We start from the raw sequence: 26,433 nt of genomic DNA on the forward strand, positions 1-26,433 counted from the left end.
AAGACATCCAAATTTTTAAGCCGTATGTAAAGAATTTTGTGAAAATGTTTGCAAAAACTTAAAATAAAAACATGCTGGTACAGCTCCTTGGCTTAACCAGCTCAGTTCATTGTTGCATTGCAGGCCATGGGAAATGCGTTGTCAGTAAGAAGTTCTGTAAAAGTGATGATGATTCAAAACTCTGGTTGCCCAACCTGTTGATTTTGTCCATGCCACTCACATGTTACATCTTGTTCTTAATGATTTGGCTTCCTACAAAATACAGTGAAATCTCCAGAAAACATGTACTCCTGTGAGACTTTGCAAAATCATCCAGTGACACCAATGCATTTGGCATAATTGCAAAGAGAAGCAGTTAAAATCCTTATATCACACTATTCAAGTAAACATCATCCAAATTGTCATTAGACTGATGACTGTGTTCAGTCAGTACACTGAGGTGACTTAAGCCACCAAGTGGGCGCTAAACAGCTGTGAGTACCTCTCTGATACTCGGTTAGGTGTTCCTATTTTAAACATGATTTCACTTCTGGATCTTTATTTACTCCTCATTGGCACATGTGGTGTTTCAATTATATCAGCAAAGTCTCTATTTGTTCCAGGAGCGGAGGGAGAGTCAAATGCAGGTCAGCCACAGGGAGACAAATTGGACTTTTGCACGTCCACTAAAAGTTGTGTTACCTTAAAAAAAAAAACAAAGAAATAATCACAGGCTCTGCAGTATGTCACAATGTAACACGGGGCTGTTCCATCACATGTCTTGTCTTGACTTGACTTTTTGGACAGCACAAAAGCACAAAGTCTAGTTTAATTAGATTTGGGATTAAAGAAAGTCTTAACGGTTGAGAAGGGGGAAAAAAAAAACAATGCAAAGTTGGTCATTGCTCCATTATATAACTATGTTTATGCTCTCCTTCTGGTTCAGTAGCCCACTGTAGGAACTGACAACTGGCTCAGAAATGTGGCCATCTGATCTGTTTTCACACTCCAAAGAGAATTGAACTGACATTTTCACTTTGTCACATCTGCTACTTCTTTTTTTCAAAGTATGCACACACACGCACGCACACTACACTGGAGACACACGGGCTTTAACGACACTTGTCCTTACCATCATGGATTTCAAATGCCATGCTGGTGATCTTCTGTGTGATAACCATCATGGGCCTAAAGACAGAGTAAACATTTAAAAAAAACCAAACAGACCAAATAACAAAAACGCAGCACATTTAAGTCTCAGTGTTCTGACTTTAGGATACATACATTTCCTCATGCACTAAACCTTTGTCCTGAGTTTTCCTGCCTGGCTGCTATCCCATATTCATTTAGCAACTATTGTTTGATATTTTATGTGGAATCTTCCAATAACAGTGCAAACACTGAGTGGTAGTATCTTCACAATGGCTAGTTTCCTCCAGGATAACGGCAGCCTTTATTAAACTTCCTGTTGTTGTTTTTTTCTCCAGTTCTGTGCTGGTCAGCCCTCCTTATCCCGACTTAATGATATTCTCTATCAGTGCGGGATATGTATAAGCCTGAACTCAGAAAAACACAGCTCCTCTCCTGGTGCTTGCATCAGCACATTCTGGATTAATTTTATACATGAAAGCTGCTGGTGGCATGAAGTTGAGCTACAAACGGAAGAATAAGCCACAGGGTAGAGATTATTTGCTCTTTAAAGGCCAATTGGGTAAAAGTTGCAACTATGGGATGTTACTATGAGACTTAAGCCAATTATTTTTATTTTTATTTTTATTTTTTATCTTGCACGTTTTACGGATAAATATGTAAATGAGGCGTTATTTACCTATAGTACTGTGCAAAAGTCTTGAGCCACATGTCATTTCTTTATATTTTGGTAAGAAGAGAAATAGTTGCAGAGATTCATGGAAATGCAGTATATTAAATACAAACAGTTTGTATAATACTAACCAGCCTGAAAGTCGATATTTGATAAGACCACCTTTATTCTTTAATAAAACCTAAATTCTCTTAGGCAAGCTTTCTTGATAGGTTTTTTAGGCCTGCAACGTTTTGCCCTCCACTTGTCCACGCACACACTGACCACCATGCCAAAATATTTCAAGTTTTCAGCTAATAGCTCTTTAGGAATCACCTTATTGATGCAAAACTACTATTTTATGCCTAACTGTCTCATCTTTTGGCATCAAGCATTTTTGCAGATTCAGCAAAGAAATTGGAAGAAATTGTGTATTTCTGCAAAAAGTGCCTAAAGCCAGAATTTAAAATGCGTTGTATGTTATGTGTTGACACAACACGAGTATGTCTTTTTTCTGCCTGAATGACTCATAGGTCAGTGTTAAGTGACTTAAAGAAAAAAATGTATTTACTGTATATTAGTCATCTTTGAAATATAGTGTGGAGATATGTGGCTCAAGATATTTGAAAAAGAAAAAAACAAAACTTTCCTAATTGATTACACTGAGGCAATTATTTTTTGTGTGGAGATGTTTTTGTAATATGCAAAAAATGGATTAACTCAATAAATATGCACTACTACTCTAATTAAATAAACACCTATCTTAGACGTTTCCCCTATTAGCCCGAAAGAAACATAGTAAGGAAACAAAATAGTCCAAAATCTGAATACTGGCCTTAAATAAAATTCCCTTTTTCCGAAGCACATTTGGCTGGGGTGGGAGGTACAATGACATTTAAGAAAACATGTGATTTTGACATTTTGAGCGAAAACAGAGGGACAACAGATGTAGCTGAAGGAGTGAAATCTCACAGAGGAAGTATGGCTTTGCATTAGGTTGCTTAGTAACTAGCCACCCCCAACCTGCTGGGAGTGCGGGCTGTGTGCTCAAACTGTCAGACTGTCTGGAGAAATGGGAACCAGCCACTTGGAACTGCAGTCCCTGCCGACGTCCTCGTGCGGACACAGATGAGCAGTGGGACTCAGTCTTGTATCCATTTAGCTCGAGTCACATCCAATATTCGGCCGATTCTTATCGACGACTTCTCCTTTTAGCGTCATTTGTAGTCCATTTGGGATTCAAGCTCAATCACTGAAGGTCTTTAATGTTAAATTAAGGTCCAAAATATCTTAAAAGTGCACCGATTATGCCTCATTTTCTGTCATTTGGCAAAGTCTCAAATGTTGAGGTCAGCACACAAGTAATCCCCGTGAGCCAAACGTTCAGGCTTCAGTCTACTCAAAACACACAGTTTCCCTCAGACTTTAGAGAGGACAGAGAGGGGATTATTCTTAAAATTTGGTCAGCTCAGGCATACAGTTCACAGATGCCCCACACACCTGATCTTTAAACACACTGTATATGCAAGGGCTAGCCAATCAAACTGGGCTTAAAGGGAGCGTGGTCTTAAAAGGAAAGCATTCGAAATAGCTCGTTTCAGAAAATGGATAACTGATGGGCTGTACAACAAAAAGCATTCTTTTGAAATGTGAAAAATGAGGATGAAAGAGTTCTAGTGTTAGCTTACCCTGTGAAATCTGCAGAGTACATGCCGTAGTCAAAAACGTAGACCCGTGTGATTTGACACAATATCAAATAGCCCAGTGTTACAATGAAGCAGTATCTACACAGAAAAGAAGCAGAGAAAAAAAATTATTAGATTTTATCTGCATTTAAGTGACATTTAAAAAAAAGAAATAAAGTAGTAGTCACAAAAGTCAGACACAAAAACCGCTAAGAAACTTGGGTACGACTTGTTCTCAACTATTCAACATAGCAACGAGGAGCTTTTCAGACCAGCACCTTGATATGTGCAACATAAACAGTTCATTTTAGAGTTCTGGGGAGAAAAAAAATAAACTTTCATCTCTTTGTTTTGATCTCTGTGGTTGAACAAAGATTTTTTTTTTCCCCCAACACAGCACAGTACGCAGTGGCCTCAGGAACAGGGCAGAACTATGCAGCGGGGGGGGGGGGGGGGGAGTCGTAAACTGGACAAAAGGGCAGAGAAGGCTCCAGCAATGTGTCTCTGTCAGGGAGGGAAGACGGAGGACAACACGACCTTTCAAGACAAGGCCCAAAAACAGAGCAGCGCTAAAGGGTCTAACACAAAGCTGCTGCAGAGTCAGCTCAAGTCAAAGCTAGCCAGATAGCATCCCTCCGCTGTCAACAATAAGAGGATTGTGCCTCTCTGAGAAGCAATACAGCATACCAGCTACAACAATGCTGTGCTGGAGATAAGCCACAACGGGACCTCTTGATTCTCACAGCCTACTGTATCCAAGACGTCACCTGATATCTGCTGCCAAGCACGTATGAAACAAAATAAAAGAAGGCACTCGTACTTCTCCAGTATGAAACATTTGTATAGCTTTCAAGAGCCATTTCTCTAGAAGCAATCAAACACTACAATTGCACACTCCTATTAATCACAAAACCCTTAGAGGAGACAGACAAAGCACAGTAAACTGGTGATAATCACTGCGTAGTCCTTTTTTATTCTCAGAGATTTGTATACAGCCCACACTTGGCATCTCATCCGAGGGTATAAGCAGTTTACACAATATTCTTTCAGCATTCTGCACATATAGGAGACCAAACGGCTCTTTGCAATGTTGCTAAGATTCCCACACCGCTGCCTGTAGCTTTTTCAAAGCTGGTTTCATTATTCTCTTGCATAAATTGACAATATTCTGTCCGTCAGACGCTTTCACATAATATTTCTCAAGGCTTCATTCATACGTGGTCCAAAATTAACACCCACTAAGCAGTAGATTAGTAGGAAGACTCTGCATTTGGTCAGTAAATATTGGAGGGCTATCTGTCACACTGGCTGGTAAATACCGGTGGCAAGAAACAAATGCAATGAAATTATGTAATGACAAAACTCTTTACCCCTTGAAAACTTGCAAGGAGTAGATTAGTTTGTCCCCAAGAAAGTGTGAACGCCCTATTATATCTGCTCCGTGTATCGTTGCACATGCGTCAGATCTGGTGAAAATATACACATTTTATTGAGCCCCCATACGGGGTTTTACAAAATGAGTCAAGTTAGAGAAGGCGGGGTCTCCCTGTGCAGCTATCCTTGGAAAAACCTGGAAACTATTTTTTGATGGTGGTCAAACTACATCTTTAATTATATATTCTGAGGTGTCATGACTCGTCATTATGGGTGCAGCGGAGGTCGTCAAGTGTTTGTCAGGGAAAGAGGTAAGTCACTGTTGCCTGAACAGTCATCCAGCATTGAATTAAAAACTGAAATCTGCATCTGCAGTCTGTCCTAGCTGGGGAAAAGAGGGGTAAATCGTGAAGAGGTCGCCAGTCCATCACACAGCAGACACAAAGAGAATGACTACTAACGCTTATTCTGACACTGACAGCCGAGATAAAAATCACCAATTATCCGTGAGAGGCGGCAGGAGCACCTGGAGAAAGCCCACTTAAAACATATTACTGATGCGTTGGAGTGAGGTACATTGTTCAGTTGCACTGGCAGAAATTACACTCACTTTTAACAAAAAGACTAGACTGTATGCCAGAAAGTGCACATTTAGTGATTTAGTGCAACACAAAAGGGAATTTTTCTTTTGACTCCACAAAAGAAAAAAAAGAAAAAAAAAGAATCTTTATCAAAAACCCTAATTTTGCCAGGATCAGCACTCTGCAGTAGAAGTGTGCAGCCACATTTTATCAGCGAGGATGTGAACTATATATGCAGGACCGGCTATATTTGTACTGAGCCCAACAGGGATCCTGTCTTATCATCACCTGATTTGTATTTGTGTAATTTACAGCTCAGAAGGGGGTGTTTCATTTCCACTCAAGGCATCAGATGGAGCCTGGAGACTAAAGCAGGCTGGTCTCCCGCTGTGGGACAGCGGTAGACAGGTCAAGCCACACTGGAGGTGCAGGTATGGATACAGTGCACGGTGTATACAGAAATGAAAACTAAAAGCAGGCCAAGCAAATTTGAGGAAGTAATTCATACAAATGTCACCCTTAGATTTACAGTCAATTTAAAAAGAGATCAAATTTCCTTAACTCTGTTGGCTAGCACTGGAGCTACAGATGTTTAAAGGGTAGCAAAGTGGTTTCATGAACAGACGGATGCAACAGACTTGGATTCAGACCCTTTTTGGTCTTAATGACCACTCAATGCATGCTACACTATATTCGCCTTTTCCACACTTAAGTGCTTTACCTAGCTTGCATCCACCTACGCCCTATTTAGAGTTACCAATTACTGTGCATGTCTTTGGACTGTGGGAGGAAGTGAGAGTATCCAGTAGAAACCTACAAGCACAGGGAGAATATGCATCATGCCAGTATCTCTTTATCTTTATGTTTTCCCCAAACAAATGACACATAAGTTCCAGACTTATGTGTCATTTGTTTGGTTTAGGTGAAGGTGCTGCCTGGTTAGAGAGTGTGCAGGTGGAAGGATACATTAAGTGCTCTTGGCTGGCTGTGAATTCTCTAGACTATACTCGATTCTCACAAGGGTTCAAGGTGACATCAAACTAGGGAGCTGGCAGGGCAAAGACCATTTGATATCAAATCAAACTGAAGTAGAAAATTGCGTTCTCACATCTAGCTCAGGCCCACAGCTCATGTGTGAAAATGTCTCTTGAGGCCAGTAAAACAAATGAAAAAGAAAAGAAAAACACATAAAATAAAGAAAAACAACCCAATTGATTAAACAGCTTTAAGTAGCTACATGCTGTAAAAGAGCCAATTAGATACAATTACCTCATTTTAAGGCTCAAAAGCTGAAAACTATAAAGATCAGGTACCAACACATTTGCATCAAGACAGCAGTTTTTCTCTCATTTCTGTAGAAGTCTGACTTGTTACAATTCTTTTTTTACTGCCAGTATCCCTGTAAGTGGGCTCTTTCATTACTCTGATAGCCTCTTTCATTAGTTACACTATATCTAACAATGTCACAGTTCTCCCTCTTTGCCGTCAACCAGCAGGCAGTGCTGTGTTCACGCTCGAGGCAAGTTGGAATGCATCTAGAACATTCCCCGTCATTTGCCACATCCAACAGGTGAGCCGTCAAAGACAGCAGGGAGCTGGGAGTGAAAGAGATCTGGAGCTCACGTGATGAATAGTACAAAATATGATGCCAACAACTAAACAAAGCACCTCTAGTCAGACTACAGCCAGACTTGGGTTCGATCCACACTTAGACCCAAAAAGCTGTCATACTGAGCTCCCTGTATGCTTGACCTTCCTCACTGTATGTTGTGTATGGGTTCGTTAGATTTCCCCATCTGTCACAGATGGCAGCTGAAATCCAGGATGTCATTTATGTCCCCTACTATGGATTGGCATTTTTTTTTTTTTTTTAAACACTGGAGAATATGTCGATTTGCCCTCAGTGTTTTCATGGCAGCTTGAAGTTTCACAGTGGAAAAAAAAATAGTGTATTTAGCTTTATAATAATTCACTGCAAGCCTCCATTAAAGGGGACAAAAGATTATTTCCTTAGGTTGATTACTGCAGACAAGTTTTAAAAAAAGAAAAGAGGGCATTAAGGTAAACGTTTTACCAGTGGCACACTTTTATGTGTTGAGATATTTTAAAGTTTACATAAGCTGCTATGTTAGAAATAGTTCAAAGAACAAAGGTTGCGATCTAAAGTTCAGACTGACGTGTCCAGCCACTTGGCACAAACCCCCAGCTCGATCTCAGCTTATTAGACTGATAATAACTAATTTGTTATGTAAAAATATAATGCAGGTGAAGGTTTCATAAGTGTTACCGCAAGAGGGAGTGGACTGCGCTTATGTACCAACCTGCAAAGACACAACACTGGGCTACAAAGGACAATAAGAGTTGAACCTCTTGCAAAGGGTGATGCATGTCAAAACGTGTTACTCATCTAGTTAACCAAAGTTGTCATTTCCATTCTGTCACTGGGTTTGGAGCCTTTTCTTTCTGAGAGCAGCTGTTGTGATGAATATTTCCTTAGTATCTATTTAGAGCGATCTTCCCAGGGGGAAACATCCAATGTTCACACCTGCACTCATAACCTTGAATTCTAGCAAAAATAACATCTAAGCCAATGTGAATATGCCTGTGCGTCTGAGTGTGTGTGTTTGTCTTCATGAGGCATGGACACAGAAGCCCGGGAGCAGAATCAGTATCAGTGTGACTTAGGCCTATGTGCCCTAAACAGATAAAGCACATGAAGCCTTAAAACAGTCCAATATCTAATGTAACATTAATGACAAGATTCAAGTGCAGCAAACTTCAAGTTTTGGTTTCAGGGTTTATTAAATCAAACAGATTTTTTTATAGGTTTGTGAGTTTTCTTCTTACTTGTGCATGTTCTCCAGCCCAGCAAACACCATCACACTGTAAGACAGGCCACTCTGGACCAGGAAATGAAGGGAATACCTGTAGAGAGACAGATACCACAAATAATAAATACCACTGTTTATTTATCTACCTGTATAGTTGTAAGGAAGAGGAAATTACAGCATTACAAAGCATAGTCACACCAGCAACCATGTGAGGACAGACCTTTGTAACTAGTAAAGTGTCATCTTTAGTCACAGGGCAAGGAATGTGACCATAACATCACACTATGTTCTTAATTAACATGTTAGTAACAGCACGTACTAACAAGATATTAAACCAACTCTGCCATATATCCACCTCTCTCCCTTTGTGCGAGGCACAAACAGTTCAGCAGTGGCAGCAGCTACCGGATGGATCTTTGAAGGGCGCAGTGTGTGATCCTACAGACGTCAAGCCCTCCAGGAGAGGAGAGATGTCACAGTGTGTTAGCTGTGACTCAACAAAGACAACACGTCTATCAGGGCTGGCGAGGAACAAGAGATCATAGGGGTGGGTGAATGGAATTAACTGAAAATACAAGGGTTAAGAGTCCGAGAGGGGAAAAGGCAATAAAATTCTTATACAAAGAGACTCCAACCAGTTTGCCTGAAACGTACTAAATAATCAGTTCCAAATGTTTGTCCAGCAGCATTGAGGAAAAAGCGTATGTTTCTGGCAGAGAGGAAATACAACCTAAAAGAAACCAGTCAGCCTGGAGCATTTGGAAGGAAGCTCCTTTAAGACCAGCAGTCGAGGGCTCTAACACAGAGCAGCAGCAGAATGTCTGTGTACTATAAAAGCCATGACGAAAGCCATCATATATGCCCCCTGAAAAAAAGCATACACCCAAAAAAAAAAAAAAAAAACAAAACAAAAAAACTATTGATGCATTCATGCATTTAATGCCCTTTCCTTCCTCTACATTACATGTTTATCACCAATTCCACTTGTCAAGTTCAACCTTTTTACCCTGTGATTAGCGGCTAATTCAGTCTTAGCAACATAAAACACTTAACTGGGAATACTGAGCCAAGTACAATAAATGCTATATATTACCTCCATAAAATGTATCTTCTTAATGACATTTCTATGGGTGTATAGTCTTTTTATTACCTACTAATTACTGCAGACAATAAAACTCTTTGGCGGGCGCTCACAGAGGTAAATATCAAATAGTGACTATTTGGCCCCTTTGTGCTAAAATAGACGACTGGTTTTGGCCAGAAAAAATGAAGTTTGCTCACATCTCTTGTGTTGTCGGACTAAGTCGGTGTTTCACTTCCTTTATAACTACACTTCCCCTGTTGCCAGTATCTGATGATAAGTTCCACAGCCTTGCTTGAGACGACTTTTCCAAGTAGCCTGTGGTTGAAGTCAAATGCTGTTCATTTACAAAAATAAATTTAAGTCCACTTGGGACCGTTATTGCCACGGGGCCTTGTGATTTAGAAATTGCAGTGCATCCACATGGATAACCACAGCCTGTGTTTTGCCTGAATTTTGAAAACATCTGTGGTTGCCAGCTTCAAAACTTACATTAAACTGATTAGGCTGCCAGATATAATATGTCCACACATCTCCTTCAGGATTTTCTGGTACAGAGCAGAGTTCATAAGTCTATTAATTATAGCAAGTCATTCAGATCTTAAAGCTTCAAAGCAGCTCCAGACCATCACACTACAACCACCGTGTTTGACTGTTGGTACGATGTTCTTTTTATGTTAGTTTTACTCCGGATGTGACATGACTCACACCTTCCAGAAAGTTAAATTTGTATCTCATCAGTTCTCAGAATACCATCCCATTGTGCTTTTGGCAAATGTGAGATGAGCCTTTGAGTTCTTTTTGGTCAGCATTGGTTTTCTCCTTGTAACACTCCCATGGATCCCATTCTGTTTCTTAAGGTTGGTGGCTGTAGCTCAGGTGGCAGAGCAGGTCAGCCACTAATCAGAAGGTCGGTGGTTCGATCCCAGGCTGCCCCCTGGCTGCATGCCAAATATGCCCGGTGGCGCCAGTGTCCAGCAGCCTCGCCTCTGTCAGTGCGCCCCAGGGCAGCTGTGGCTACAATGTAGCTTGCCATCGCCAGTGTGTGAATGTGTGTGTGAATGGGTGAATGACTGAATGTAGTGTAAAGCGCTTTGGGGTCCTTAGGGACTAGAAAAGCGCTATACAAATGCAGGCCATTTACCATTTACCATGAATCATCAACACCAACCTTAACTGAGACTAGTAAGACGTACAGTTGTTCCAGGTTCTTCTGTGACCTCCTGGATGAATTGTCGATGCACTGTTGGAGTGATTTTCATAGGCTGTTCAGTCCTGTAAAGGTTCCCTACTGTTCCATGGTTTCTCCATTTGTGTACAGTGGCTCTCACTGTGGTCGGCTGGAGTCCCATAGCTGTACAAATGGCTTTGTAACCCTTTCCAGACTGACAGATGTTGATGATTTTCTATTTTGGTTCTATTTTTGGATAACGTTTTTCCCTTAATAAATGAAATCATCATTTTAAAATACTAAAGGCCACTAGTGCTACCCCTCACCCTCCACGTAGATGCACCTGTGGTCTAAGTTTGAAGTTTCTAGGTGACTTTCTTCTTGAGTTCTTGGATTCACAAGTCTTTTAAGAAAACTTGACCTCTGACCTTGCAGTCATATGACCTTGACTTTGAAGTCAGGGTCACAGAGAATCAAACAGATTTCTAGTAGTGGCACCAATAGCATCAATTTGAGAATGTTCACAAAGTTGGGTTACCATGCCAACCACCCTCCCACCAGGCTGACAACTCCATCAGCTTTGGTTATCCTTGTCTAACATTAACATTTGTTTGATGATCTGAAACATTTAAGTGTGGCAAATATCCAAAAGAAACCAAAACAAATACTTTTTCATGTCACTGTACATAAAGAGAGTGTTTCTGATACTATATGATTGACTATCATCCATCTGCAGATTGGTGTCAGCTCAGTCATAAACAGTCTGTTGGTAAAGTGACATAAGACCCCATCGGTGTGATGATCAGATAACACTTTATCTGGCTATCACTTTCTCACTTGCTGTGCAGCTTGAAGTCTGATTAGGAGGAAACAAGTGTTTCCTGCGTTTGCTATATATACACACACGCACGCACACAGTGGCAATGTGCCAGAGGTACAGTAGATGGTCTAATACAGGACAACAGCTTCCTAATGAGACAGCAGTTACTACCCAATCGATTACTTTGCTTTGGCATGAAGGGCTGTGAAGGTAGTGGCAGAAGTGACAAGGGAGTGCAAAGACGATGACAGGCAAACAGCAGACAAACAAATGAGTACAGAATTTAAAAAAAAAACAAAAACCAAAAAAAGCCCGGAATAACGAATGAGGCAATCGTACTATCAAACCTAACCTCCGAACAACCACCGACAAATATGCAGGAAGTCTGGTTTCATTTTTGGTATAGTAACATCAACACAAATAAACTACAATAATCAGGCCATAGGCAGACCAAAGAGTGTCACTGTGGTATTCAGTTTAACTGATTATTTGGTTTCTTTGCACGCTAACAGATTTTACTAGTGTTTGATGAGCATTTTAGTAGTTTTAGCAACAATTTTATTGTATATGAGCACGACACTTGAGGGTTATCATTCATTGTAAACCATTTGTGTGCAGTAGAGGTAGTAGGGTAAGAATTTTCTTAAAGCAACAGAGTAAAAACCAGCAGTGACATTTTGTTTTTCACACCTATAGTTTGTTTACTCTAGTGTGAATCAGCTGATGAATTTGTTAACTTTTAATCTCTCCCTTGTTTGGTTTCTCTTCACACAAAGAAAAATCCAAGTGCACTCCAAGAGAACCAAAATTCATCACTACAAACCACGTGAAAATGTTCTAGACTACTGGAGAACACGGAGCGTTTACGTTCATTTTGTGGTTAGTTGGTAGCTTATACGAACCTTTGCACATCTGTAGTGCATTGCTGCATCTTGGAGGAAAAAGCAGACGTGGCTTTGGGAAGTTGTTTTAGTTCAACCTTGTAACGCACACCTGGTAGCTTGTTAGGATCAAGGTCAAATCACATTCACGCCATAAATGAACCGCTGTGAAATTCATTTTGAAACGCACTGAGACCACTTCCTCAAAGGGTCTTGGTGCAATTGTTTTGGTCAGCACCAGGGTGTGATTACTGTGTTCACACCTGCATAAATGAAATGCATCAACAGGAAAATGAACCAGAGTTCAATTTAAACAGAATAAACACTGCAGGTGATTAAGAAATTCAAATAGACCAGAAAACGACATTGGAAAGAAAGCCATCAGAGAGGTTTCTTTTTAAAACCAATCTCCTTCTTTGCCATTTGGCACCATTTGGCATCTCTACACTAGGGTAGATTCTGACCTGCTTGCACAGATCCAAAATGCCCTGGACACACCAGGTTAAAAAAAAAAAAAAAATTATGTGCGTGTGTGTAGGGGGGTGCACGAAAAGCCAAAACAACGCCAAGGCGCACCTCAAGTTGTGACTTAACGTTTGGCACGCATTCATATTTACAAGGACAACAAAGGCCAACGGAAACCATGACACTGGAAAATAAGTACTGCTGCAAGAGGGATGAAATCCAAAATGGTTTGGGAGTCTAGCTTTTTTTGGCTTAATTTCTATGACAGACGAAACCCAAACAAGAAGCAAATGTGGGTGTCTGTGTCACCATTTTTAAAAGCTGACTTTCTATCAAAACGACTTGTTTTGATAGAAAGTCACTACCTACGTGTAAAAATGAATGCTAGTTTAGCAAAACCAGCAGAGGGTGAACTGTTCACGTACGTCCTGATTTAGGAAGAAGCATTCTGGGAAATGTAGAAAAATAACTTAAGTAGAAATGAACACTTCATTACATAACATTTCTTGTATTATATAACATTACATAACATACTATATACTGATAATTGAACCATAAGTAAAGTCAAATAAATTTTTTTTAAAAAAAAGCACATAGCCATAACATGAAACTGGGACATGCCCTCTGTTTGCAGGAAAACAAAGTCACTAACGTGATAATGTAGGAAGGAAGGTTGGAGCAGAGTCTGAAAGCACACTGATGACAAGAACAGAGCTGCGGGATAAACAGAGGGGTGACTCACCAGCCAAAGCAGAAGAGAGCCAAGTAGAAGCCCAACAGAGTGGCCACCACATGTCTGATGAAGGGACTGGTCTTACTGGGATGAAGGTAGATCCGAAACCAAACAGCCATCAGCAGGGCAAACAGCTGACATGCCACAAAGTTAACCTGCGCACAGAGACACAGTAATGAATGATAAAAATGTATGCTTTTTCTGTGTATCACTTGCATATGAAAGATTATAGTAGAAGACACTGAGCATAAAACAAAGGTGTGGTCCACCTTGTGCAATTAAATTGTCTCTAATAGTGAAAAATAAAGCAAAAAATATCCATCTATTTATGAAAACAATAATATAATATGAGTCTGACAGGTCATAGCTGGGTTGGAGGGTGTTAGAGTGGGTGTTTGAGACCTTGTTTCATCTCCTAATGTCTCCAAATGGCACAGCAAAGAGGCTTTACACCAGTCAATAGTGAGATTGACTGAATCCAGTGGGAGGGGGCAAAGGAAACCTCTCCGTTTGATTAGTAACACCAAACACAGGTGGAAGATAGAAAAGAGATTCTTATACGGTATTGATCCATCTGGATTTTGCTATATCAAGGCTATTTGACACAATTGTGACAACAGCCCAAGCTAACCTTGTAATAATTGTTTGACTCACACTGTCTGTTAGGGCTGCACGATTTTGCATAAAATGAGAATCACGATTTTTTTTTGCTTAGAATTGAGATCACGATTCTCTCACGATTTTCTTCTCCAATATAAATATTTATTGCACTTAACTGCACATCAACTTCGTAACAGTTGAGACAGAACATGAAAACAATAAATAAACATAACAAAACAATAAATGTCTCACATTTTGTCATTGAAGCAAAATGTTGTACTGCTTGAAATTCCGTCTCCACCGTTGCTCTACGCTGCGTGTATAGAGCAGGTAGTGCAACAATAGAAAAATAGTTGCGGGACGGCACCGTGTAGCGTTTGTCTAGGGTGTTGATAATTTTCATAAATCCCTCGTTTTGCACAGTGTTGATGGGAGCCATATCTTTGGTCAGGTGATAAGTGATAGCCTCTGTAATTTCTTTGTGCCTGCGGGAGTTCGACAGGTATAGGGAAGCGCTGTATAAGGTTCCCGTTATTGATGTTTGGATGGTTGACAGGGACAGATTTTCTCCTGCCACTTTCTTGGCCTTACAGCTTCGTCTCTCCGTTGTTTTTTCCCTGCCAGCTGGCTTCTGTATCACGTGGTATAAGGCTCCGCCCTTGTCATTTGCTGAGCAGGAAGAGTGAGTGCTTGTTTTCATGCAAATTATGTCCCGGATCAAAATGCGGTACAATCGCCATCTTTTTTCCTTTTTTTTTTAAAAAAAAAATCGTTGTCATTTGGAAATGAGATCACACATAAGTATGAATTGAGATCGCGATTTTCTAACGATTAATTGTGCAGCCCTACTGTCTGTCATCATTATATTTCAAGTAGTTTTGGAAGTGTTGACATGTCTTTCAGTATACAAAGAGGTGAGTAAGGATCTATGATCATTTTAACATGTGCAGGCAACACTGAACCATTTTACGCAGTGTAAATCCTCGTGTGTCATATACTGGTACAGAAAACTAAATAATCTTTTCATGTGTGCTGTAAAACCTCTCACCACACTACACAAATGCTACATGAACATGCCTAACACATTATGAGAAAGGACATTTATTTTATTGACACATATCTTGCAAACATCTCATAGGGTTTTCCCTAAAATTACTATTGAGGCAGTGCATCTGAGCCAAATAAACAATAAAAAGCTAACTGTTCCCTATCATGTTTTGTTGTCCCACGCTGAAGCCTTTCCTCTTTGTCTGACACACGCAGCAGGGCAGCAAAGAGGCAAGCCCAGGCGAAGTGAAGATTTTACAACACAGCTTAAGTACGTGCAATCAGCCTTCACAACAGAGTCTTTTACAGTACTTTAATCTTGATAAAGGTGATTTAATAAACAGAGAATATGAATTGTTCCACACAAGTTATAAGAAAAGCTCTGCACATAGTGTTACTGGTAACTTAATGTGCCAATTATCTTCACATAGCTGAATCTTCCAAAGCTAGTCGTGGGCCAAGACAGCAGTCGATCCCCTCTGGCAAGGTGACAAAGAATGACTGATGCTTAATGTAGCCTGCAGGGACCATGTGTTTTGTGAAAGACTTTCAGTCTAAAACCCCTTGGACTTGACCTCTGTTAATACTGATGAATTTATGGGCTCAGTCACACACTTCAAGGCAGAAAACTTTAGGTCCATTTTGTATAAGTTTCATAAAGCCATTCACCATCAACACCAAGATGATGATGGCGAAAACACTCATCAAGGCTTCATAAAGAGACTTCACTAACAGTGGGTAACATCATTTATATTGTCTATGGTTCTTCAATGTTTTTAAACTCAATGGTTTTCCATGTCTTAAATATTATTGTGTTCATTGACATCTCACTTTTTTTTTTCCATTCCATCCATGTTTCTTTTTTTTTTTCTAAACAGTGATTATCTTAAAAACTATTTTTAAAATAGAAATAAAGAAGAGGATGACAGTATAGCTAGCTAGAAGCTTTACTGTGAATATGGGGAGAAGAAAGAACCACCACACCCTCACCTCTGCAACCTCAGAACCTAACCTTATGATATCTTTAATAATAGTTTTTCTATAACATCATACGTTTTCTGCAATATAGAAGCATGTCATTGCACATTGCACAGGCCTATTCCACATACACCCTCACAAATGCAAAGCAGAAGGCTGCACGGTAACTTCTTTATTGCCTCTCCAAGTCCATCTCTGCCCTCAGCCTCCTTTGGCAGATGCAAATGAACTACAGATACAAAACAAATTTCAAACATCAGTACATTGTAAAGGGAAACAGACTGTTAAGCACTAAGCCCACATTTGTTTGATGTCACGTTAAGCGATGCATGTCTGAATACATGACAGCCCGCCAATGTATATAGGTCATGTTAACAGATCCGTCTGGCCAGTGAACGGTAAAAGACAAGCAACACCATGAGCGCCATCCATTATCTATGGATCCTGCATGATTGATGAGAGAGAAAGGGAGGGGGACAGATATAGCCCTAAGTACTAAAGCCCTCGTGTCTGCAGGGCTATGTAGCCACAAATCATCTGCAGCATTAGCCTGAGAGTTTCATATCAGAATCTAGTTGGTTGAAAATATCAGGGCTTTTGTTTCTCCATGCGCACACAGACACACACACACACACACACAATGTATATGAGCCTCAACAATAGAAGCTACCCTGGTTTGTTCTTCTATTGTTACGAGTGATATTGTTTAAAAGGGGGAAACCAGTTGGCACTGAGATGAGTGTAATTAACAAATAATCAAGCAGGAGAAGCTAAACCAGATGGCTGTGTGCAGGTCCTGATGCTGATACTCCTTCAGCTTAGCCCAAAAGCAAACAAATCCAAGCAATCCGCTGGGAAGAAATGTGTCATTTTAGCTCCACGGCTGCCAAAAGAAGACTATGAGTCATTTATCTGTCTCATATGGATGAAAGACAAACAACCGCACCCAGCTGTGTGCCAATAAAGATAAGTTTTATTGACAGTGTCTGTCATTTCCATCTTTCAGCTATGGTTAACAGGGAAAAGGCCCAGTTTCAACCTAAATCATCCCCTGACTTGTAGTAATAACCAAGTAGCACTCTAGCGCAACAAATTTGGCAAAATTAAGCCGCAGTTCATTTGCAGATTGCTTCTAATTCTCTAAAGCTCAAGTGCTAAAAATAAAATAAGATGCCCTAATGTAATGACAAGAAATCACATTAAACCAACCTTCTCTGACTCCCTCTCCACCCACCCCTTCTCATGCAAGCCTCTTTCTTTGCACAGTGTTTAGCCAGTCCACAGCTTTGGATGTTGCTTTACACTTTGATTACCTTCAAGCTGCTCACTTGCTGAATATGACTTGTGTGCCTGTACACCGGCCCACGGGGTAACAGGCTGATATGCAAAGCAACAAACAGCCCACATTTTACTATAGTCACTGATTTATCCAAGTGTTCCAGTAAGACAAAAATAGCAGTTAAAGTCAACTAGTTGAATGTTTCTGTGGGAACCCAACTAGTTTTTAGGAGCGTTTAAATGTGCATGACTCCAATGAGCATTGAAAGTATGTCAAACCACAGGTATGCATCTTAAATTAGATCTTAGATTATTACAGCCACAACCCCTCGACTCTGGATTTGTACTGAAGGAAGTTACAACGTCCTTTGCTGACTAGCTGGAAAATCAAGAAGTGTGAATTGGCCCCTCCCTGGATATCAAAATATTGCCCTAAGAGCAAGGAAAGGGCGTGGCAGACAGACCGACAGACAGACAGCACTGTGTGAGTCAACAGTGAAGCGGTGCTGTGGGTCACCATTTGTGGCAAAACCTCAAGCGGGCCAACTGAGAACTGTCAATCATTTATTCTTAAACTGAGAAATGAGATTGCAGTTGTTCACCTATTACGCTTCCAAGCTATTTAATTAGGACAAATAAAGAACAGAGGACCCAGGACCAGTGTTGGGACTAACGCGTTATTAAATAACGCGTTACAATAACTACGTTATTATTGTGGTAACGAGCACGGTAACTAGTTATTATGCCAAAACCAGGAACGCGTTAGTCGTTACTAGGATTTAGAAAGGGTCGTTACTCGTTACTTCGTGTGGTGGCTATCGCGGCGCTTCCACAGATTCAGTAACATTAGCAAGTGGTGGAGGCCAGCAGTTGGAGGAGGGAAAGGGACACAGAAGGAAATGAGACCCGAGGCGGCCGCCGGTCCAAGTGTGAACTGAACTTCAGGTAAGAAGTTATGACCTGCAGTCTCTCTGGGTCAGATATAAACCAAGTTTAGGTGGAGTTTATTTTCGTTATTCTGACTTTTTCCGTACTGCGTGCTAGCTAGCATGACGGAGTTTCTATACAGCTGGGTGGGTGCTATGTTACTGATGTTGAACTTTATTTTGTTCATAAGTTATTAGAGTTGCCAACCGTCCCGTCTGGTATTCAGAGAAAATATTACGCGTTTCTTATTGAGGTGAAAAGGAACAGTTTGTCCCGTAATTCAGCTACAATGAAAAAGGCACAAAGCTGGAGTTATTCTGTGTTTACGCTGCACAGCTGCCTCTTCTTCTTTCATTCTCCCCCCCTCCCTCTCCTGTTTCTACTTCAATCATGAAAACTGATCAATGATCAGCTGATCGGCTCTCTTGTTTGTTTATCGCCCACTTTGCGCCAGAAAGAGGAAACCAGCGGATGTCGCGCTAAACAACAGCAGCATGTTTAAGCTTGATCAGCTGTTGTTAGAATTTATTTAATATTAATTTCTAGTATCAGCTGATGTTTGCTGGTCATGATATGGTTTGGTTATCTGGTGAGAGGGAAACATGAAGATGAAACCAGGAGATGTCCTTACTGGATCATCAGAGCTGAAGAGGTGATGGAGAAACAGGTTTACCTTTTAGGTGGCATGAATGAGTTGAAGTTATGAACTGTTTCTGAGAGACAAATAACACCAGGATCCTTTTCTAAGTAGCTGACAGCTGGTAACTGTGCAGGGGCGGGTCTAGCAAAGTGTTGCCAGGGGGGCAGGTAGGGCATTAACAGGGAATGGGGGGCACAAAGAAATACTTTTCTTTTTATTCTCATTTAAAATGTCTCGCTTTTAAAAAATAATTATCTGAATCTTACAACAAACAATTGATAGATTGATGCATATATACCATCAAAACAGTGTACATCACTGTCACAACAGTGTTTATTTTCATTCAAAGGCTTTATGATTTTTGCTATAATGGCGGCCGGTCTCTAGTCAAAATGCCCGGGCCAATTTTTTTGTCCCAGTCCAGCCCTGTATGCAGCTCATCTGCAGTCTGGTGTTACCTACATCTTCCTATTCAGAAGGCAGAATTTCCGAGTTCTGAGTACAATCGAAAGCACCACGACTGCAGTTTTTGTGTTGATGTAAAAGGCGCACATGACGCTGTGACGTAGGCTAGAATCATGGCAGCAGTCAATGACGGTCCAGGCGTGGGATTTCTCTCGTGGAAATATGCACATTATCTTTTCCTTTCTATTGGTAGGTGGCACAGTGCACTGTGGCAAGTAAGCAAGCTAGAAGACTGGCAAAGTTATGGAAGAAACACATTAACAAGAGAATTCTGAGTAAAACCAAAGTTACTTTCCCTAGTAACTAGTTAATTTGAAAGTAACGAGTAACTTGAAGTAACTGAGTTACTTTTGAGAGAAGTAACTAGTAATGTAACTCAGTTACTATTTTAAAGTAACTTACCCAACACTGCCCAGGACTAAAGGAGAACAGGAGAGTTCATGAAAAATCTGCAGGATTAAGACCAAATGTATACTTACAAATTTACTTCAAGGACTAAAGTCCTTGCAAGAAAAAGTCTCCTTAATAGTAAAGATGACTTTTTTATTACATACTTGCTACTTTACCTGTTGATTGTTATCTGAGATGGAAAAGATTGAATTAATGAGTAATGAAGGGGTTCATTTCTAAAGAAAGCACCTGAGAGTCTTTTATAGTTGCCAAACATTGACTAACTGATTCACACAGAGTTCATTGTGAGAATGCTGTGCAACATCTACACTGAATAGCTAAAAGTAAGCGCACATACATGACCACTTTAAAGAGCGGCTCCCCACTAACTGGTGGCTTATTGGAAATGAGAGCATTTGCATTCATATTCTCAAAGTGTTTCTGCACCATATGTTAGTTAATCGGAATCCTTTTATAGACAAAAGCTACAGCTTGCAGTACCTCTCACCGCTCAGTGCTGTGTGTTCAGCTCAGCGGGAAAGATATATTATTATTGCTCACAAGTCAATTACAAGAGCTCCTGCAGAATCTGTGAAATCATGTAGGAGATTGACATTAGAAATTAATGCCAGCAGTTGAGAAATAAGCTGTCAGGGAAAACATAACCATTTTCGGAACGGTTCTTTCACCCAGGCAGCACTTACACAATGAGACCAGATGACAAGCAAACTTGCTACATTTCACTCGCAGATGTGATTTTACACTGTGAATGGACACTGTAGCATCTGTGATTTTTTTCCCCCTTCTTCGCTTTAAAAAGGTGCTTTCAACCAGAGCCCTCTGCCTTTGACATAAATCTAAGGAATTCTGGGATATGTAGGAACCAGTGTTCCCTCTGGGTTGCATGCAGTACTTTGCAACAAAGTTATATCGTTATAGAAGCCGCCACATGCCAAAAAGAAAAGAAAAGCAATATCAGACTTGATAGTCACAGGATTTGTTAAAAGATTAGGCTAAATGTGTTTTCTCTTGGCCTGGGATGGTTGTTTATTGAATAAACACTTTGCAGTAGACAAGCTCCTGTGCCGAGGTACGTTGTTCCTTCATTCATAATACATGGATCCCCTCTTCCATTATTGATTCACTCTGAAGTCAACCTTACCCTGGGGTACAGCACTCTTATTGTTTCAGAAACTAAGGCAGAATATCTGTGCTGCAGAATCGTTCAAGATTCAAGGGGATGAAAGAGGAGAAAATGCTATTCTGGATAAATGCACTGCATTTATGACAAGGAAAAAAGGGACACAGACCAGCTTGGGAAAGGGGGAGGAAGACCCCAAAAACAAAAAGTTGCAGATCTGAGATGCTGGTAAGGTGCCATGTCCATGCCTGCTACTGACAGAATATTTACTTCTGAAGCTGAGAAGTGGCTCCAATGAGGCCTGGTGAGAACCATTGTGAAGCTAAAGCCCCTTCCATCCTTTGTCTTCAGCATACAATGTCAAACAGGGATGTCTCAGCAAATCAATCACATGTCATTACAGAGTGTACAGATCACAGAGACAGGCAACATACGGATGTTTTGATAGGTAGCAAGTGCCAGTGTGCAGCCAGCGCTTAGAGGCCATAAGCTGTCAGGCAGTTTTTCCTGGCAGCTGTGGCACAGGGCTCAGTTCAGCTCAGCTTAAAGACGCTATATTATAGACTGACACAAACTGGCACTGGGAAAGAAGCTGAAAGGAAGGCAGGAAATCACTGTGAATGCTGAAGACAGATAAGCCTGTTTCCTGAAGCTCATTACCAAGTCAAACCCAGTGTCCATGTATGGGTGCCTGCATGCATATGAGGAAACATAAAGGCCTTCGGGGCTGATCTTTTTCCAGTTTTTCCAGTTCGTTTATCACCAAAATGATATCCTCACCCACAATCTGGATTTTAAAGCATGTCTATAAAGCAACTACTTCCCGCTCTGTTCAGGTTTTTATCTGTCTCATCAGCCAGGAATTTTGTGTTGGAGAGGAGCTGCAGCTGAGCAGGGAGGCTGTGAGGAAAGAAAGTAGGGATAGTACAGGAACGAAGGGATGGGCGGCAAGTCCTTTATTATACTCTGGGCAAAGCTTATCTTTTTTCTCTTTTCCACAAAAACAACAGTAAGAGACTGCAACCATGCTAGCGACAGTTTCACGCTGCCCTGAAACACAGTTGTGCTTTGAGCTAAATGTTAACATTAAAACAATTATGTCATGCTCACAAGTTATGCAGCTATAGTGTTTACAGTCTTCATTCAGTGACACCATCGCAATGTCTGGTCCCCACAGAAAATATCCACTTCCTGACTGCTTGACCAGTGGTTCCTGTTGACCATTCACCTTCTCACCACTCAGCCAACATGCTTAAAAAGGTGCGAAATTTACTTTTGCCATTTCCTGTTTGTTTTTGCATTTTTCCCCAAGTTTCACTGCTACTAAGTGAGGAGTTGGACACCTTTGCAGACTAGTCGGCATCTTCCATACAAACCGCGGGCATTCACAGCAATCTAGCGTTTAATGACAAAACCATTCACAAGAATATTTGTGGGGCAGCACTCATTTTGTAACTAGTTTCACCAACTGCCGCAACCACTTGCCAACCATTTAGCAACCAGTAACTGCCAAGGGGTCACAAGGGGTCTGAGATGTTACTCATTTAGCATGCTAACATTTGCCAAGTAATAGTACAGTCACACTAAAGAAAATAATGTCTGCAGACTGTAATTGAAAAAAACTGACTTTTTAAAAAATTCAGAGCAACTGACTGACAGACAGACTCTGATATCCATATCACCTGTGTGACTAACCGCCAATAAACTCAGGATGTGATTAGTAGTGTTAATGTGGAAATCTACATGTGGCCTATGAGGAAACCGATGACAGGCTCACAATCACAGACACACGCCTCAGGTATAAAGCACGAATGCTAAGCAGAAGTGAGAATTTGCATCGAGTCTACTAAAGGGCTTATTTACCCACTTGTGTCAAACTGTGTGTTCTGATAAGAGTGGGGAAAATGCAATACAAAAGGTTCCCGTGGGTTACCGTGAGAGATAAACATCTAAAGACTGCCTTGATGAGTTTGACCTGCTGTCTGTTGGTGCCAACACCTTTTCCATAGATGAGATCTTTGCTTAAGGAATGACAAAATTTCACTCCAGTAAGCCTAAGTAGCACAGGTACACACACATACACACTCACAGGGGTAATATCACTTTTCATGAAGAGTATTCCTGTCCTCTCCATGTGTGTAGTCTGTGTTTAACACCCAGGGACTAAAATAGTTCCTTCCTGCACAAAGCCTCCCTTTACTCGCTGTGACGGGTGAGTTCCCATCTCAGCATGTGTGTGCATCTGCTTGTGTGTGTCTACACACACAGAGATAAATTTAGACAGTCATTAGCATAAAGCCCTTTTTTCCATGTCATTAAGTAAACCCACCCTTCCCCCCAAACACTCCTCCACCCATACAGCCTAAGCGACGCTACAGTCCCGCTCCGCACAGTCTCATTTGATTTCCATCAGCTGTAGTCCACAGTGACTCATGCAGATTCGAGTGGAGGGAGGGAACCAAAGCCTCGAAGTTAAACTCAACTAGTTCCACAGTCTGCATTCGATGCAAAACTGTCTGCGGAGGAAATATGGTGCACCACACATACACTGTCCTAATCCTCTTTAGAGAGTGGTGCAGTGCAAGCAACAGTTTTCATGTTAGGTGACAACGAGAAAGAGCACTCATGTTTAATTCCCCGGAAGATTAAAAACAGCTGATGATAAGAGTGTTCTTAAACGTTACAGAAAGCGGGGACAACAAAAGGATGACAGAGGAAAAGAGATGAGGAATTTTCTTTCTGAAACGGAGGTAGGAAAATTATACAAGAGCAAATGTGTCCATGCATATATGAGGCAGTAAATTTCAATAACATGTAATATAGTGAGCTCCATCCTCTGCCAAACAAACTCTCTGCGGGCAAAGACGTGGGAAATGTCACAAGTACTTTAGCCTCTGCCAGTAAATGTGCCACAATTGGTCATGGCTCCCAAAGACAAACTACCGTGTGTGTGTGTGAGTGTGTTTGTGTATGCGTGTGTGTTTGCTCAGCGCAACGAGGTTGTGCTGACAGTACGAGAACAAAAGTGGTCTTGTTCTTTCAGCCAACAAAAACAAAGCTCTGACATGTTTTGTGACACTGGCTATGTCTCTTTGCTAACTCGAATTTAAAAAAAAAGAAAAAAGAAGAAGAAATAAAAAAAAAAAAGAAAAGTTTGACACTTTCACAAAGTCTCACTTAAGTCAGTTCAAAAGGCTGTCAGATGAATAAGATAGCCACTGAAAACTGTGGAATAGAGGCCTCACTCAGAGCCATAAACTCACCGTGTTGCCCAAGGCTATATTATGTTGGAGATAATGAGGAAAGTGTCATGCGGATAAGGCTAACCTAAAAGAAGTGTGCACTGGTGCACAAAGACACACACAAACAGAGACGTGTTAAACCCTGCAGTGTGGTGCTTTCCCCCTTGGAGCTGATCCACAGATCCCAGTCAGGCTCTACAGTCACTGCTATTAATAGTCGAACAATCAGACATTCCCCACAAGGTACAAAGTAGCACTGGGCCAGAACCATGCTGATGGTGTGTGTGTGTGTGTGTCTCCAGGAAAGTGTTTGAACCTGTCCCAAGCAAAGATTATATGGCAGCTTTTAATCATAAATATCATCTGAGCCCTCCCCCACAAAAATCATCTTGGATCCCTAAGAAGGTGTTACGATAAAGTTGTGCTTCCACAGATGCACTGACCTTGAGCTCGACCTTCATTCCATCCATATTGTACATTACTGAATCAATGCAAACTGAAGAAACAAGTCAAGTCCAGTCCAGTTTAAGATTATGAGTCACATGTACTAAATGGGCCCAAATAGCATGTGAGTACAGTCTCCAAATAGGACTCATATGTGTGGTTAGTTTTACGAGCGATTTACAAAAGTTGAGTCAGAGCAACCAGGCTGTAGCATTTATTCAAGCATCGGGTATCCTATATAGTGCCCAGGAGTAAAAAAAAAAAAAAATGCACACATAACCCTCCCTAAAAAATGCATGCAAATAATTAGAATGATTAAATTTTGCTGGAAGGGTTTAAAGAAGCTGTATTATTATCTTATCTCTGTCACATTACCTAAGGGACTGACTCCAGAGCCTGTTCTCTGGACGGCTGCTGTTTCACATGAGTGTGTGTACTGATTCATGAATGCAAAATAGCTGCAGTTTTTAAACAATACATTTTTTTGGTGTAATTGATTGCATGTCAAGTTTTGGCCCAAGGGCAAAAAAAAATACTGGGCTGTTGCCCACACAGGTCATCTCACTTTACTCACACAGAGCTGCTGGGGAATTGCTAATAAAGATGAGCTAGTTACATCTCGAGCGTCTAAGCAAACTTTAATCACCACCCTCATGTTGTTCGAACATGAGGCCACAGCTGTGCACATGGAATGTGCAAAGACAGCATTTCAAAGGGAGGGCAGGCTGCCATGTGTGATCAGCCTTGCTTTAATAATCCCCTTCAATACTTTAAAAGTGAAGTAGAGGAGCTGGATCTAATCTTAAAGACGTCATATCAAGCCAGCAATTAAACTAAAGGTGGCTCTGTTGTCTCTGACTCAATCTGCATGTTTCTGAAATACCTTATTTAAACTTCTCCACCCCCAGCCGAGAGCTATAATAAATTAATCTACAAGAGCATGACAGCTTTGACAAACACTGTCTGAAGGCCTTTTTTTACTCAGTGAACCAGCTCTGCAAAGATTTCCTGAGTGTAACTCTTAAAGAAAGCCTTTTCTTCAGCCGATGAGGACCAATGCAGAGAGTAAAACAGCCTAAGAAAAGTGCGGCCCTAAACTTGCCATAAATAGTCAAATGTATTCAAACCAGTAACTGCTTGATAACACTTTGCAAGTTAAAGGAAACTGGCACTGACCGCTGGCAACGCCACAAATAGTTCACAAGAATTTACAGTTCATATCAGCAACAGAGGATGCAGGCTTTATTAGCTCGGCTATCGGACCTACCAGCACAAAAGACAGGTTTTTGTGTAAAGTTACAAAAGACTGTAAATGCAGGGATAATGTTACATAAGCAAGTTAAGTAACCGACATTAGCTGGATGGATGAATGTTCTGTGGTTGTTCTTCTGTGGTAATACATTTCTATTCTACTACTGATGGTCGCTGAAAGACATACCATCTGAAACCACGTCCCCCTTCACAAGTGTACCCCACAGGAAAGTAGAAGTGGAGTTTGTGTGTAGACACGCTTGTTCTAAAATTATCAACAGTGTGTCTTTGATATCTCTTTGTAACTGAGAGAGAGCGATCAAATGCTAGAGAAACCCAAGCAACTGCGGCCACTTTCTATATTAAAAATAGCAATAGGTGCAACTCAGCATGTGCAGAGTGGCAACTGCTAAAATGTTTCTGAATGGACAAATACGATCAGCCAGGCATCGTACAAGCAAAATGGATACAATGGCTCTTTCTAAATTCAAGGCTGTGCTATCCTTCAAAAAGTATCAAGAACATGTGTTACAATGCTCGGTCAATTGGCGCAGAAGTGACTGGCTATTAGCAGAAGTTGGCAATGTGACAGGAAACACTCGAGGCTGCTTTGATGCACATGTACATA

The 26,433-nt window shown here is 40.9% G+C and overlaps 1 protein-coding gene across 1 annotated transcript in view; it reads right to left on the minus strand.

Moving 5' to 3' along the window:
- Nucleotides 1-26,433, minus strand: part of mboat2a (membrane bound O-acyltransferase domain containing 2a) — a 42,822-nt gene that overhangs the window by 8,134 nt on the left and 8,255 nt on the right. Inside the window, exons 2-5 of the mRNA XM_026151727.2 lie at nucleotides 13,412-13,557; nucleotides 8,268-8,345; nucleotides 3,469-3,564; nucleotides 1,112-1,167 (exon numbers count right to left, since the gene is read on the minus strand). Of these exons, the coding sequence (XP_026007512.1) occupies nucleotides 1,112-1,167; nucleotides 3,469-3,564; nucleotides 8,268-8,345; nucleotides 13,412-13,557 (376 nt within the window). The remainder of the gene's footprint in view (nucleotides 1-1,111; nucleotides 1,168-3,468; nucleotides 3,565-8,267; nucleotides 8,346-13,411; nucleotides 13,558-26,433) is intronic.

This window comes from Astatotilapia calliptera, chromosome 19 (assembly GCF_964374335.1).
Source record: "Astatotilapia calliptera chromosome 19, fAstCal68.1, whole genome shotgun sequence".
NCBI classification, from domain to species: domain Eukaryota; kingdom Metazoa; phylum Chordata; class Actinopteri; order Cichliformes; family Cichlidae; genus Astatotilapia; species Astatotilapia calliptera.